The 16,661-nt window shown below is 41.4% G+C and overlaps 1 protein-coding gene across 1 annotated transcript in view; it reads left to right on the forward strand.

Moving 5' to 3' along the window:
* LOC100558851 (ovostatin) overlaps positions 1-16,661 on the forward strand; it is an 85,378-nt gene that overhangs the window by 43,138 nt on the left and 25,579 nt on the right. Inside the window, exons 17-23 of the mRNA XM_062971381.1 lie at positions 1,174-1,315; positions 2,375-2,489; positions 4,424-4,652; positions 8,501-8,630; positions 12,554-12,675; positions 13,447-13,501; positions 15,682-15,765. Coding sequence (XP_062827451.1) covers positions 1,174-1,315; positions 2,375-2,489; positions 4,424-4,652; positions 8,501-8,630; positions 12,554-12,675; positions 13,447-13,501; positions 15,682-15,765 — 877 coding nt within the window. The remainder of the gene's footprint in view (positions 1-1,173; positions 1,316-2,374; positions 2,490-4,423; positions 4,653-8,500; positions 8,631-12,553; positions 12,676-13,446; positions 13,502-15,681; positions 15,766-16,661) is intronic.

The following is a 16,661-nucleotide window of genomic DNA, read 5'->3' on the forward strand; positions in this document are numbered from 1 at the left end:
TGGGGGCTCTCTCCGCTCCCTCAATTCAAACCTGCGGCCTTTTGGTCCAGAAGTTCAGCAGCTCAGCGCTTTAACACACTGCGCCATCAGGGGATATTATTTTGTAAAGGTTGTGAATATACAATATTTTTGATTTTTTTGTCTGTTGGAGGCAAGTATGAATGCTGCAATTAGGGGAAATGATTAGGATGTAATGGCCTTTCATCTTTAAAGCCTAGCTGTTTCCTTCCTGAGTTATTTTTTTGTTGGGAGGTGTTAGCTGGCCCTGATTGTTTCCTGTCTGGGATTCCCTTGTTTTCAGAGTGGTGTTCTTTGCGATATTAATTAGATAATCTGTGGAAGAGGCCTAAGTGAAGCCTAAGTCTGCCTGTCCCCTGGGGTGAGTCGGTTGCTAGGAGACCAAGTGGGCAGAGCTTAGCCTTCTAACTGGCAGAAATTGGATAAAAAACAATTATTCCTTTCCCTCTAATTAGGACTTTATTTTTCTTTTCTTTTTGTGGTATCAACCTAGAGCCGTGGATGATGGGTTGTGTTGTCAAATTTCGAGGTTGGGGGGCCTGTAGTTTTGTTGTTTTGTCCGCTGCCCTGATGCCATCACTCTTTTATATATATAGATAAAAAGGGAGGGTGCGATGTAAGCATGCTACAAATAGAAAAAGAAGAGGCTAAAGACCCAGAACAGGCAGCAGAAAAGGCTAGTGGAGCAGGGCGGGAATGGGGGCGGGGGGGGGGGATTTTGAGAACATGAGAGCAGAAACTGTATGTGATCCAGCCTTGGATAACTGCTACTATAATCTGAATTATTTTGCTCAGAGACATATTTTTGTGCTGTCTATCTATAGACCTCATCGCATTGATGAGGGACAGCAGGGGGATTTGCCATTCAATGTGGCAAATCCATGGGTCAGCAGGGAGAAAACGTTGTCTCACATCGCCCGCTTTACCCCTTGCCTCGTCCCACAAGGGGAAGCATATTTTACATTGGGTGCAAGTTTTTATAGAGAGTTGAATGTGTTCTGCTGTCATAGTGTTGTGAGCAATTATAATGCATGGTGATAGTTGTAAATATATAACTCATGTTGGTAAGGAGTATTAACAGATGTGATATTTATTATACATGTTTAAGGCATTTACTGTTCTCCTTCCATTAATAAGCTATTCTGTATTTTAAAGAACACAGGTATTAAATTTATAACTGATTCCAAGCTACGAAAACCCGTTTTATGTTCAAGAGGCTGGAATTCTCCTCTCTTCAGACCCTCAATGGAGATGGCTGGTCGTTTCCCCTCATCCACATCTGTTCCTTTATTTGAAGGTAAATTGTGGCTGATGTAATGCAGTCTTTTCAAATGAGACTGAGGCTGGATCTGCACTACCCTATATCCCAGGATCTGATCCCAAATTAGTTGCTTTGAACTGGATTATATGAGTCTACACTGCCAGATAATCTGGGATAAACAGATAACCTGGGGTGAGATCCTGTAGATCCAGCCAGAGAATGAATGAGTGGAGGGGGAGATCAAGGGATGGCAATACTCTTGCTATATAGTTGTGATTATAATAGCATTTTTAGTTGCAAATATGTAAACAGAAAACAAAGAGTAGAGGTGTTAATTTATTTATATTATCTGCTAGTGAAAATTCAAAACATACTTCTGATGCTGGTTTAAGTTCTAATCCCGTTACTTGGGAATGATTCCATTGATATCAGTAGGACTTAATTCTAATAAACATGAGAAAGGTTGTGATAGCTTATTAAATCTAATAAGCTAACTTCTTTTAAAGATGGGGGCAGAAGATTCCAAAGGTTCTAGGAAATCTATTCCTGAAAGAAGCATCTTTTAGTCTATTTGTTTCAATAGAGATAATTTAGCATCAAATGCGCCTTTGCTATGATTGTTTATATATGCCTTTTAAATGATAAGCTGCCCTGAGTCCCCTTACTGGATGAGAAGGGCAGGGTAGAAATACAGTAACAAATAATTAATTAATAAATAAGTGTAAAAACATTGCTTATTAATTACAGCTTCAAAATTATGATGTGTAAATGTGATGATGGAAGTATCTGGTATCTGAACTACAGGTTTTGTATTGCAAAAGACATGTCTATATAATTCCCTCTGCCTGGTACATATTACCAAATATTTGATTCCCGCTGTGCCAAACCTTTCCCTTTTTCTGATCTGCATTTCTAATGCCATACAATAAGAGACTGGCTCTGAACTGTTTGATTCCAGGGCTCAGAGGTGAAGAGTCACCTTCAAAGTACTCCATAAGCAGGGTTTCCTCACAGACTAAGCAGAATGGATGTCTGGAAATTCAAGGCATGTAACTGATCACCATCACTAGCGTATGTTGTTTTGTATTCTTTCAGCATCTGGCCCGGTACCGCCACCTGCATCAGGAGATGCACTTGGGGCTAATGTTCTCGTTGAGACGGTTAGGAAGTTCTTTCCTGATACCTGGATATGGGACCAGGTTCCCATCAAGTGAGTTTTTGTTACTGGTTTTGACTCTTAAGAACTGCTGCAAAGAACAAGGGCCATTTTGTTCAGGGGTGGAGAAAGTACAGTAGAGTCTCAGTTATCCGACTTCCGCTTATCTGACACTCCAGATTGTCCTATACAAAATCCCAGAATACTTGTAAAGTATCTATACAAACATACGATAGTCTATGTACAAAGAAAATGTGTCCAAATAACATATACAGTAGAATCTCACTTATCCAACACTCGCTTATCCAACGTTCTGGATTATCCAACGCATTTTTGGAGTCAATGTTTTCAATATATCGTGATATTTTGGTGCTAAATTCATAAATACAGTAATTACTACATAGCATTACTGTGTATTGAACTACTTTTTTCTGCCAAATTTGTTGTCTAACATGATGTTTTGGTGCTTCATTTGTAAAATCATAACCTAATTTGATGTTTAATAGGCTTTTCCTTAATGCCTCCTTATTATCCAACATATTTGCTTATCCAACATTCTGCCAGCCCGTTTATGTTGGATAAGTGAGACTCTACTGTATTATTAAAGTTCCCCGTACAAAGCTCAATTTGGCCGTACCCGACAAAATGAAAAGGAGCAACAGCTCTAACACAAAAGTTATTCAAGTCTGGTATAGGTTCCAATGTATATAGGCTTCAGGGATACATAGTCAATGAAAATATCTTCCAAACAATTTAAACAGATGGTTGGTCGTGTTGCTGTATACTGGAATGAAGAAAATAATGATGGAGCACCGCTCTCAAAAAAAGTCTTCGAAAGTAAAGTCCAAATAAAGTCCCAAGTCTACAGGGGTCCCGGGTATTTTTGTACCCTGTTTCAGGGAGAAAATCCCCTTCTTCAGGAGTTGTTATACTCAGCAACAATGAATGTCTTTCTAAAACAAAACATAGAGTAACAAGTATTTTACCAGCAGTATTAACAGAAGTAAAGGTAACCCATATAACAGTATTATACTTACATAGTGCAACGTGCAGTGGGCCTCTCCAAGCTGGGTGTTTGCCGAGAGGAGACACGGCCGGTGCAGATCTTTCCCTCCCGGCAAGTACCCGGCGCTTGAAGAGACCCGCTGTGCATTGTTGCCTAGAAAAACAGCTGTTTTTCTAGGCAGCAATGTGCAGCGGGTCTCTCCAAGCCGCATGCTCACCAGGAGGGAAAAGTCTCATCCCTTCCAGCAAACACCCGGCGCTTGGAGAAGCCCACTGCGTGTTGCTGCCTAGAAATACAGCTGTTTCTCAGCAATGTGCAGCTTTTCCTTAATCCCTCCTTATTATCCAGCATTTTTGCTTATCCAACATTCTGCCAGCCTGTTTATGTTTTATAAGTGAGACTCTACTGTAGCACCAAAGCTTGCCAAAGGCTCCATGCCTTTTTGAGGTTCTTTCACAGAGTTGCTTGTCAAGCCTGTGAAAAGATTTCAATGACTAGATTCCCTTTTGCTTTTTTGTTGCAAGCCACGTCTGTGCCCTGTTTCTTTGCAAGTTCCTGTTGTTCCCTCACTCTTGCTAGGAAATGAAGCATCTATCTTGCAAGTGGTGAAATGGGATGAGAGGAAATCCAGGACTGGAAACATGTTCCCAAACTACAGTGGGAAACGTTAAAGATTGGGTTGGGGTAAGGTGGGTCTCAGCTTTACTTAGGCTGGATCTACACTACCCTATATCCCAGGATCGGATCCCAGGTTATCTGATTTGAACTGGATTTTATGATAATCTAACAGATAACAGATAATCTGGGATAAGCAGTTAATCTGGGATCGGATCCCGGGATATAAGGCAGTATAGATCCAGACTTACACACTTACTCGTGATATCATAAGTGATGGTATTAATGCTCTTCATCTCAATTACATAGCCTTAAATACACAGAACCATTATTCCACGTTATCTTTTTTCTTTTCTCTCCCTTTCAGTTCAACTGGACAGGTTGAACTCTCTTACGTTGTGCCTGACACCATCACAGAGTGGAAAGCTGATGCCTTCTGTGTAGCGCGGGAGGCTGGGTTTGGCATTGCAGTACCTACCACCTTGATTGCCTTCCAGCCATTCTTTGCAGATATGACATTCCCTTACTCCATTATCAGAGGAGAGGACTTCCTTCTCAAAGCCAATGCCTTCAATTATCAGGAAAGATGTGTTCAGGTACATCCATTCATTCTTTCATTGCACGATTTATTTATTTATTCATTTGTTAGTTTTGGGCTAGAGCAAGGGATGGGATAGACTCTTTCTCATAATTGCCAATATAGGTTTAGAATGCACACTGTCCATGGTGGGGAGATAAATGGAGAATGTTACAGCATTATAGTGCAAGAAAAACATAATGGGTTTTGTGCCGTCGCGCCTGGGGCTGCAAACTCTTAGTGAAAGAGGCATGGACGTGACATCTTTCCCCAGGGGATTGCTTCTTGCCCTCCTTTAGGGAAACTGGAACTCCCAAGGACCAAAACACTGTAGTTAACTCAAAAACTGGGTTTATTCTTCACAAAGGGGGTAAAAGAAAATATACATTACAGTCTTTGGTTGTTTAAGTCCATGAAGCTTGTCCAGATCCCTCTTTCTCTGGCTGTGAATGCCGGAGCAAACTCAACCTCAGTCCAATGACCTATATCTGAAGACAAGAGTCTTCCTCTGTTGCCAAAGGACTGATGTGAAGGCGCTTGAGACTCCTCAACGTTGTTCAGGTTGGCCCTGAACATGAAGTGTGAGTCCCAAGGGTAAGAACCTCAGAATTGGTGCTGAGAGGTAACTTTTGAAGGGCTTTTTGAGCCAAGCCTCTCTTTCACGTCCATCCGATAGAGAACTTGCTGATGGAATGAAAAGGAGGAAACACAGTCCTACTCCAGGAAGAGGTGGAGCCAAACAGTTTTGCTGAGTGAGCAATATAACAGGTACAAACAACATTGATTGACAGATATAAATAACCAATCCAACTCCATTTACAGGGTAAGGGCAAAATCAGGCATGATACAACAATTCAAGAGGGGAGGATTTGGATCCCCGATTTGAAACTTTATTTTGAGGCACGTGCTATGATATGAATCAGAGAATGGACTAAGTTATCAAAACCAAAACTACTAACCTTAGAAGAATTCGACTTGAGAAAAGGTTGGCACTCCTATCTTTGGTATAGAGGGGCTGCGAAAGAGAAAAAATTCGGCAATCATTTTGTAAGATCATCCTGATTACGAATATGGGAAAGTACAGGTGTAACCTTTATGTAAAAACACCATTGTGGGTCGCACCGTTGGAAACAAATCAAAGAAGATTACTTGGTTGGACGTATAAAGAAATGTTGATAAAAGAAAGAGACTCTTCAGAATTACAAAAAACATGAAGATATAAAAGTAAAGTACCAAGAAGTTACATGGCTTCAGTATCTGCATATCAAAGAATACTATAATTTGGACAAGAAAGTTGGATTTAACGAAAAAGATGATTTTTGGGATGACATACAACAATCAAAGAAGAAATGAATCACAAAATTGTATAATAAATTGCTGGAATGGGCAACCGAATTAGAAGAAATAAAAAGCTCCATAATGAAATGGGCAAGAAACATAGGGAGACCAATAATGATGAAAGATTGGGAAGAGATATGGCAAAGAAAATTAAAAATTAATTATGCAATGGATCTACAGGAAAATTAGCTAAAAATGTTACACAGATGGTACTTGACTCCTAAGAATTAGGAGTAATGTACAAAAATGTGGACAGTAGTTGTTGGAAGTGTAAAAATAAAGAAGGCCCATATTTTCACATGTGGTGGTCTTATCTTCAAACCAACTGGCATTTGAAATCGCAGACTCAACGTGGAATAGGGGCAAATGGGGCTCAAGGAAAGTGGTCCAGAAGTCTCTCTCTCAAATATTACCTAGGAGCCTTTTAGATATTAATATCGAATCCCTAAATTGGCTGCATAGAGACTTCCAATAATTTGACCGCTCTACATGTCTTCTGATTACATTTGAAGACATTTTTACCATCACGGAGTAACTAATCTCTAGAGATCAGCTTGAAGTATGGGGCATCCGCATTAGGACGGTCTTTATTGAACCCTGGATTCATCCCTTTATTACTGGCTTAAAATCACATCCTCTAGACCAGGGGTCCCCAAACTAAGGCCCTGGGGCTGGATGCGGCCCTCTAAGGTCATTTACCCGGCTCCTACCCTCAGTTTTAGACTTAGGCTTGCCCAAAGTCTGAAATGACTTGAAGGCACACAACAACAACAACAACAACAACAACAATTCTACTTAACTTGACTATCTCTTTGGCCAGAAGCAGGCCCACACTTCCCACTGAAATCCTGATAGGTTTACTGTCTGTTGTTTAAAATTGTTTTTATTTTTAAATATTGTATTGTTCTTTCATTTACTAATATTGTACTATGGTAATAATATAATATATTGTATGTACATATAATATGGATACTAATATTATAATGTAATACAATATAATACTACTAATAATACCATATAATATTAATTATATATTATATATTAAAGGTAATATTACTAATAATATTATAGTATATTGGTATAGTACAATATAGTAATATATAATGCTCATATTGTGCTATGCTAATGATATAATATATTGTATGTACATAAAACTTGTAAGCCGCTCTGAGTCCCCTTCGGGGTGAAAGGGGGTGGAGTATAAATGTATTAAATAAATAAATAAATATCGGGGTTTTGGGGTTTTTTTGCACTACAAATAAGACATGTGCAGTGTGCATAGGAATTTGTTCGTTTTTTTTTTTTCTTTCAAATGATAATTCGGCCCCTCAACATTCCAAGGGACCATGAACCGGCCCTCCATTTAAAAAGTTTGAGGACCCCTGCTCTAGACTTAACGTCTACTAGTAGCAACACTATTCCAAATTCTTTAGATTGGGCCCCCAAAAATTTAGTTATTTGTTCATTGACCCCCCCCCCCCCAGCATCACAATTCTCTGCCCATCTGTTTTCCCAACCCCGCCCACAAACCTTGCCTCATTATAGCCCACCGAATAGTCCACCCAGCACCCTAGACGACTCCCTCCTATTGTTCTCACAAGAAATATCCCTAGCCACTACACAAGATAGGTCTTTATATGGCTCTCCTCCTTGACTAGGCTCTCTAAATGGCAGTTCTGCCTTATCTGGCTCCCTTGGGGGGGGGGACGGTTTCCGAGGGGAAAATATTGAGGTCGAATAAGCTGAAGCTTAATCCTGACAAGGCAGAGGTCCTTGAGGTCAGTCGCATGTCTGATCGGGTCATAGGGTGGCAACCTGTGCTTGACGGGGTCGCACTCCCCCTGAAGGCATAGGTCCGCAGCTTGGGGGTCCTCCTGGACTTGATGCTCAGGTGTCGGCGGTGGCCAGGAGGGCCTTTGCACAATTAAAATTTATGCGCCAACTGCGACCGTACCACGTGAAGTCTGACTTGGCCACGGTGGTCCATGCCTTAGTCACCTCTAGACTGGACTCTACGTGGGATTGCCCTTGAAAATGGCCCGGAAACTACAATTAGTCCAACATCCGGCAGCCAGGTTGCTAACGGGAGTCAATTACAGGGAGCGGTCTACCCCCCTGTTTAAGGAGCTCCACTGGCTGCCGATTATTTTCCAGTCCCAATTCAAGGTGCAAAACACAATGTGGTATTCAAATCTCTATAACTGAAAAAAAACACAATTTCATATAAAATAAGAAAAATATTCTGAATTGAACAGTGAATTTAGCATTTTTAGTTGATAGGCATAACAGCTGTTGATCTGTGTTTGTAGGAGAACATGCTAGAATATGATTGTATTTTCTGTTACCAAGAACATCTAGGCTTTTATAGTTGAAAAATACTCGGTGAAAAGGAGAATCTTACATTCATTAGAGGAGTTTGAATGAAATACCATGTCTTCTGATGTTCTTTGCCTTGTGTGTAGTTGGACCCTCCTTCTCGTCAATATGAGACCAAGGCTAATACAGTATTTTTTTCCCTCTTGCTGCCAGGTCCGTTTTTCACTGGCAGAGTCCCCAGATTTTGAAGCCCATCTTCTCTCACCGGAAGGAGCTGATAATAGGTGTGTGTGCAGCAATGAGAGGAAAACTTCCATTTGGAAGATCATCCCCAAAAAACTTGGTGAGTTGCTTTGCAATCTATTCATGAATCATGTAAGTAATCCAGCTATCTTCAAACTTTAAGCACAGAAGAAGATCAGAAATAACTGGTGGCCCACCTAATGCTTGACCGCTGTTTCATTGTTGTTTTTGAAGCCCTTAAAAGCAATAAAATCCTGAGATTTTATCAACCTTAGTCCTCATCACATGTGAGGCGGAAGCGGGGTGAAACTGTCTTCTTACCATAGTGTTTCATTCCATTTAATTTAAAAAGAAAACAGATAATATATTCATCCCCATTAAAATAGAGCAATTTAGAGCAGTCGTGGATAGTGAGAACCATATGGGGGCGAGGGGAGGCATCCTACATCTGATGAGGTCCCTTGTCTGTGCAATATTCATCGTAGGTATTACCAGTTTCCAGGTTTGTCCTGGAGATAATTTTTCTTGTTTTAACTTTAGACCTGTAGATACCACTAGGGAAGGTGAGGTGGTTACTTGAGGCAGGAGATGTTGAGAGGTAGTAGCAGGGAATTGGAGGAGAGGGAGTTGGATGCCATATGGCTTGGCTTGCACAACTCCCTTCCTGATGTCAAGATAGCCTAATTCCTGTAGATGTGCTGAGAGATGCTATCTCCCCACAAAGGCTAAAAAAAAAAAACTCACAATTGCCAGCATAGTCAATTTTTGTATGTGCACATCCCTCTCTATATTTCCCGCTCTGTAAAAGCCAGAAAGTAAGAGAGCTGATGCAGTATTTGGTCTATAGCAATCAAGGCTAATGTGTCCCCCTCTCCTCTCAACCTGGCCTTTGTATTCTTTTGGTTGTGATGTTATGGTTTTGTGACTTTATGCCTGTAAACCAACACAAGGACACCTTCCAATTTAATGATATACACACTTAAGAAATAAAGAGGCAGAACAAACACCATCAATAAAGACCTTTCTTTCTGGTTTTTTTTATTTATTTATTTATTTATTTACAGTATTTATATTCCGCCCTTCTCACCCTGAAGGGGACACAGGGTGGATCACAATGCACATATACATGGCAAACATTCAATGCCATTAGACATATGACATATAGACAGACACAGAGACAATTTAACATTTTCCAGCTTCCGGCTTCATGAGGGTATGTTCGATTCCAGCCGTAAGGGGAGCTGCCGCTTCATCATCCACTTGTGACACCGAGTCCTTGATGGAGTACTTCCTCATTCTTTTCCACACACTGCTGGAAGTTTTTATGGTTCGTAAATTAGTTAGATTAGCCTCCCCGCATAAAACAGTCTGTCTCCTGAGAAATCTGTATAAAGACCAAGTAGCCGCAGTAAGAACAGATCACGGAACAACAGACTGGTTCAAGATTGGGAAAGCAGTGCGGCAGGGCTGCATACTTTCGCCCTACCTATTCAACTTGTACTCAGAACACATCATACGACATACGGGGCTTGACGATTCCAAGGCTGGAGTTACATTAACAACCTTAGGTATGCTGATGGCTGAAAGTGAGGAGAAGCTGAGGAGCCTTATCACCAAAGTGAAAGAAGAAAGTGCAAAAGCCAGGTTGCAGTTAAACATCAAGAAAACCAAGATCATGGTAACTACACCTATTGATAACTGGCAAATAGAAGGAGAAAACATGGAGGCAGTGAGAGACTTTATATTCTAAGCGCGAAGATCACTGCAGATGCAGACTGCAGCCAGGAAATCAGAAGACGTTTACTTCTTGGGAGGAGAGCAATGGCCAACCTTGACAAAATAGTGAAGAGCAGAGACATCACACTGCCAATGAAGGTCCGCATAGTCAAAGCAATGGTATTGCCCATAGTAACCTATGGATGCGAGAGCTGGACCATAAGGAAGGCTGAGTGAAGGAAGATAGACGCTTTTGAACTCTGGTGCTGGAGGAAAATCCTGAGAGAAGAAGATCCAACCAGTCCATTCTCCATGAAATAATGTCCGGCTTCTCACTGGAGGGAAGGATATTAGGGGCAAAGTTGAAGTACTATGGCCACATCATGAGAAGACAGGAAAGCTTGGAGAAGATCATGATGCTGGGGAAAATGGAAGGAAAAAGGAAGAGAGGCCGACCAAGGGCGAGATGGATGGACGGTATCCTTGAAGTGACTGGGTTGACCTTGAAGGAAATGGGGGCCGCGACGGCTGACAGGGAGCTCTGGCGTGGACTGGTTCATGAGGTCACGAAGAGTCGGAAACGACTGTACGACTGAGAGAAAGAGAGAGATAAAACAGTACCTAAATTATGTTTTTATTCTTTTGTATTGTTGTGTGTTGGCATCGAATTCTGCCAGTTTTGTAAGCCACCCTGAGTTCCTTTGGGTGAGAAGGGCGGGATAGAAATGATGGAAATAAATAAATAAAATAAATAAATTTTCTATTTGACAGATGCAACTGTCTTTTGAGCTGCTTAGGTAAACAACGAGCTAGGATATTAAAATGGCCGGGAGCTCAATCCAACCCGGGCTTCGTTCTCATGCCTTCTCGGTCAGTAGTGATTTATTGCAGCTGTCTACTAACCAGCTGCGCCACAGCCCTGGTTTGGATAAAGGGCAAAGTTATCTTATCTAAGACTGCCTGATATTCAATTTAGGCCTTCCAGATGTTGTTGGACTACAGCTCCCAGCAGACTTAGCCAACCTAACCAATGATAAGCAATGCTGAGGTTGCAATTTAATAACTCCTATAGGGCAATTCAATGCCCATCCCTGACCTAAATCCCTGGCCTCCTGATATGGTAAATTTGGATACCCAGGCTAGCGGTTCCTCCGGACTAAAGGTGGTGGTGCTGAACGCCAGGTCTACAAACAGCAAAACTGCAATCATCCAAGATCTTATCTTGGAGGAGCAAGGAGACCTGGCGTGCATAACGGGTACCTGGTTGGATGAGGCGGGTGGGGTCAATCTCACCCAACTCTGTCCTCCCGGGTACTCAGTGCAGCACCAACCAAGATCTGGAGGACGGGGAGAAGGTGTCGCAATGGTCTACAAGAATTCCATCCCCCTGACTTGTTCGAATGTGTCCATCTGGGGGTGGGTGACCGGGACAGATTAGGGATTCTGTCAGTGTACCGACCACCCCGCTGAACTACAATCTCCCTGCCTGAGCTAGCGAGGGTGGTCTTGGGCCTGGCATTGGAGTCTCAGCGGCTTTTGGTGCTGGGGGACTTCAATGGCCATGCTGAGACCATCCTGTCTGGTGCAGCTGAGGACTTCATGGCCACCATGGCAACCATGGGGCTGTCTCAATTGGTATTTGGTCCCACCCACAGAGCGGGACACAGATTAGACTTGGTTTTCTGCCAGGGATGGGAGGAAGGTGGCGGAGTGGAGGAGCTTACCATCGCTCCTTTGCCATGGACCGACCAACACGTGATCAGGTTTAGACTCACTGCGCCCCCCCAACCTCCGCAGGGGGGGGAGGACCTATTAAAATGGTCCGCCCCAGGAGGCTTATGGATCCAGATGGATTCCTGACGGCTTTTGGGGAGTTTCCCGCTGCCTCGATTAGTGATCCTGTCGATGCGCTGGTCTCTCTCTGGAATGGGGAGGTGGCCAGGGCAATAGACACGATCGCTCTGGAACGTCCCCTCTCAAGTACCCGAGCTAAACCATCTCCTTGGTTCACCAAGAAGTTGGCAGTGATGAAGCGAAAGAAGAGGGAACTAGAATGTGTGTGGTGTTCGAAGCAGAACAAATCAGACCAAACACGGCTGTGTTCCTACCTAAGGACCTATGCCGCGGCAATAGATGCTGCAAAGAATGCTTATATAGGCCTTCTTGAAGCTTTGCTCATATCCCAGTATTGCTCTGGAACTAGGCCTAAGGTCTCTGCCTCTTGTAGCTGACATGGCGCTTGAGGGGAAGTAGCAAAGTTCTCATTGCAACAGATAAGTCATTTTCTTTCTTGTTATTTGCTTCCAGGTAATGTGGTCTTCACCATTACTGCCGAAGCACCACAAAACAGTGGCATCTGTGATAATGGAACATCAGGGGGCCTGAGTATGGGTTGGAAGGACATCCTGATCAAAACCTTGCTAGTAGAGGTACAGTAGAAAACCATCTGTCTTGAAGACTGTCATGGTTATTGACTTCAAAACTCAATAACAGACGGGTAGACATGAGAGAGATTACTATAAAGAAAATACACATGTTGTTTATATGAAATTAAATGTGAGAAAGGAGATGCCAAAAACCATCATTAGTTCCAATACGGTTCTGTGGTACATTGTAGAATTTTTAACCATATGGCCTGCAGTTGAAGAGTGGATAGTAGTAGTAGTAGTAGTAGTAGTAGTAATAGTGGTAGTAGTAATAGTAGTTGTAGTCATTGTTGTTATTGTTATTATTATTATTATTATTATTATTATTTTATTATATGACACAGCAAACAAGATAGATATGCTGGATTTCGTTTCACAAAATCACAAGTCGAACACTTCCCAAGTGTCTAGGAACTTATTATTATTATTATTATTATTATTATTATTATTATTATTATTATTCTCCCTCTATCTGCTTGAGGCAGGATACAGCATCATTAAAATAAGAAATAAAACACTGTTAAAAGACATACGGCGTACAATGAGATACACAGAGTTAAAATACAAGTTAAAATCTTCTGATGAAATGCAGATAAAATTCACAATTTAAAATTGACTGGGTAGACCTGCTAGAAGAGATGGGTCTTCAATTGTGTCTTAAATTCCAACAGCTGATCTAGGGATTGTATTACTTGTTTATAAAGATTGAGGCATTTTCCCCTTTGGCATGTTCATTCACTCCTGTGTCACCTGCTTGCTATTTTGTTCCCTTAGCCTGAAGGTGTTGAAAGAGAAGTGTCCCAGAGCTCTTTCATCTGTACCAAGAAAGGTAGTGTGCCAAATTATTGTCTATCGATGGACTAACAAGGACTTTGAATTGGGGAAATTGTCAAAAATGTTTCGAATTTTTTTGCAATATAGTTTTTATTTATTTCTTAAATATAAGGATACATCGAAAGTGGGGGAACAAACTAGATAGTCATCTAGTTTGTCAAAAATGTTAATGACTTCTGGAGTAGAATGGGACCAGCTCCTGATAGTGTCATGTTTCTATTTTGCAGCTACCTCTATAGCCCCTGCAAAATGCCAGTATGGGGAAGCCTTGTCCTCTCTTTCATATTCACTGACTATCAATCTTTCTTTATTACAGTCCATGATCAGCACAAAGTGGGGCACAAATGCCCTGGGAAGGGAAAACGTAGCTCCTTAGCAAAGCAATTATAAAAAAAAAGATTAGAAAACAGTTTGAAATCACAGTTTGCCAAATGGTCACTGTTGAATTTTTTTATATTGTGGAATGATATTTTAAATTGTAAGTCACTCAGAGCACTCTGGTGGAGAGCGACTAATTAAGAAATAAAGTGAAGTGAAGCTTAAAAACACAGATTAATGTAGTAGGTATGGAACTGAGGGGGGGAGAGACTAATAAGAGGGGTCAAAACGCTAGGACTAAAGGGACGGGAGGGGTGCATTACAAGTCCAGTAGCATTTCAGCTGTAACATGTTGCTCTGACTAGGGTCATCCATCTAATTTAAATTGCTGCTACACAAAACTTAGCAGCACTGTAAGTTATTGTAGTGCTAGAGTCTGAAAGTAGCAGGGTGGAGTGATATTTTTCAGTATGCCTTGGATATTTTAGAAGCCAACGTGCATTGAAGGAGCATATGCTCAGTTGTTTCCGTGTGACCGGATTCACAAGGGCGTAATCTCTCCTTGAAGGAAGTCTTCTGATACCTCTCCTCCAATACAGCTGATGGAAGGGCATGGCATCTTGCCAGGGTAAAAGCCCTTCAGTATTTAGGCACCTCCAGTTTTGTTAGATAAGCAGTGGAGGCTGTGAGGTATCTATTAGCTTCACTAATGATAAAGGCTGAGGTGCAGGTCCAATTGGCGCTGTATGCCCAGGGTTTCGTTGCTTAATGAGATCTTTGGCTTGGTCCCATCCCATGCTTTGCAATTGTCCTTTGGAGAAACCTAGTGTTGCGATCTTTCCTGCCACGGTTTTAGTCCCTGTGGACTGGAAGTCATCCGTCATAGTTAGGGGGGCAAGATCACGTGGGGAGGACAGATGTAGCCAGTAGTTGAGAGTGGCTTTCCATACTTTCACCTTCACTTTCACGAAGCCTGTCTCCAATCGCAGGATGGCATTAGAGACACATCTGCAAGACTGTAGAGTTGATCTTAGGAATTTTGATTGAACACGCTCTAGTGGGGCATAATTTGAAAAGGGGCCAAGCTGAGCTCCATACAGCATTTGTGCCATTGGTTTGGCTTCAAATAGCTTAAGTGCCACCAGTATAAAATATCCTCCTCCTGTCTTGAGATATTTTAAGATGACAGATTAGCTCTTTTGCAATGTCTCTGCTGCATACACTGACTATCCTTTATCCTTTCCAGCTAAAACAATTACATCATGGTCATATAGCATGTTACTCCTGCTAAAATTCTTTTTTATGACTTGTTTTTATTGTCTGATTGATTGGCTTTATTGTTTTGTTATTATTGTTCTGTTCGGGCTTGGCCCCATGTAAGCCGCCCCGAGTCCCTTCGGGGAGATGAGGTGGGGTATAAGAATAAAATTATTATTATTATTATTATTATTATTATTATTATTATTATTATTATTAAAATTTCTCTTCAACACAACCATTGAATATGCAAGGGACATGTCATCTGTGAAGCCAGTTGCAGTCGCACAGAAAGCTGAAAATTCAGATATCTAGTCCTAGTGGTTTCCATTTGGCAGCACTACTGCAAGGTATCCCAGATCTGATCAAAACTGCCATATTGCCACAGTACTTCCAGCAAGCTTTTAACAAAGCTAAATACACAGGAGAGGAAATTCATTCCATATAACTAAAACTAAGGCTGGCCTACATATTATCAATAGCAAGATCTCTTGAGCTTGACCATTGTTATCTTTAGTTTTATTTCTTTTCATTGAGCTTAACTCACTGTTTCTATACTCGTTTGCATTTAAATAATTAAATCCAGCGTTTTCATTGCAGGTACTCCAACCAATGAGCTGGTGTCTCTGAAGCTCCCTGAGAACTTAGTGGAAGAATCTGCAAGAGCATCATTCTCGTGTATCGGTCAGTTGGTAGTAGCTGTCATTTGGCTATTGAAGTTGGTTTCACTGGAATTATCCTTATTTATTATCATTTTGTATCCCAGATGTGAGGAAACATCCTACTTGTTTGGGCATTTTAATTCTTTGTTTTCTTTTGTCATGTCTTTTTAGTTCTAGGGCAGAGGTGGAACACATGGCCCATAGACTGCTTGTGCCCCCAATGAAACCCATGCAGGCCATGATCCCCGCCTATGCCACTTTTCCTCCACTAAAATGTCTGCCCTTCGGGAATGGTAGTTTTGTTATTAAATCATCCAACTCTCATGTCCCTGATCCTGATCTCTTCAAAACAAAACAAAAAATGGGTTTCCTGGATACTTTCTGTTTTGAAGGTATAAAAACGTTTTCACGTTGGTTCTTGGGATGCAAGATTGCTCCCAACTCTTCCAAAATTATCCACTTCTTTTCTAACAGAATGCATTCCTACTTCTCCTTTTACAGTGATATGCAGATTTCTGATCATCTATGCTTCATATTCAGTCCAGCAACCTATTAGTGGCATGTGTAAGCATAATCCCTGGCCCTGGATGTGCAGTACATGAAGTTTTTTGGGGATGTTGCAGAATGGGGTATTCAGTACCTCTTTCCATACTCTGACTGTGCAGGGAGATTGTTCCTTCTTTCCCAAATGATTGAGAGCAGCCAAAATACATACCACCATTACCAGTCAGAGACTGGTGAGATGGAACTATGCCCACAAGCTTCCAAGTTTTCTGGTGCACATAGACTAAATAGGGGGTTTTTCTGCCAAAACCATAAATATGTTGTTAGTGAATTAGTTTCTCCCAGAATCAGCTTTGCCTTTTTTTAAAAAAAATAATAATTTTTTATTGCAAACATTTATAGACAATGTGATTT

The sequence above is a fragment of the Anolis carolinensis genome, chromosome 2, assembly GCF_035594765.1.
Source record: "Anolis carolinensis isolate JA03-04 chromosome 2, rAnoCar3.1.pri, whole genome shotgun sequence".
In the NCBI taxonomy this organism is placed as follows: Eukaryota; Metazoa; Chordata; class Lepidosauria; order Squamata; family Dactyloidae; genus Anolis; species Anolis carolinensis.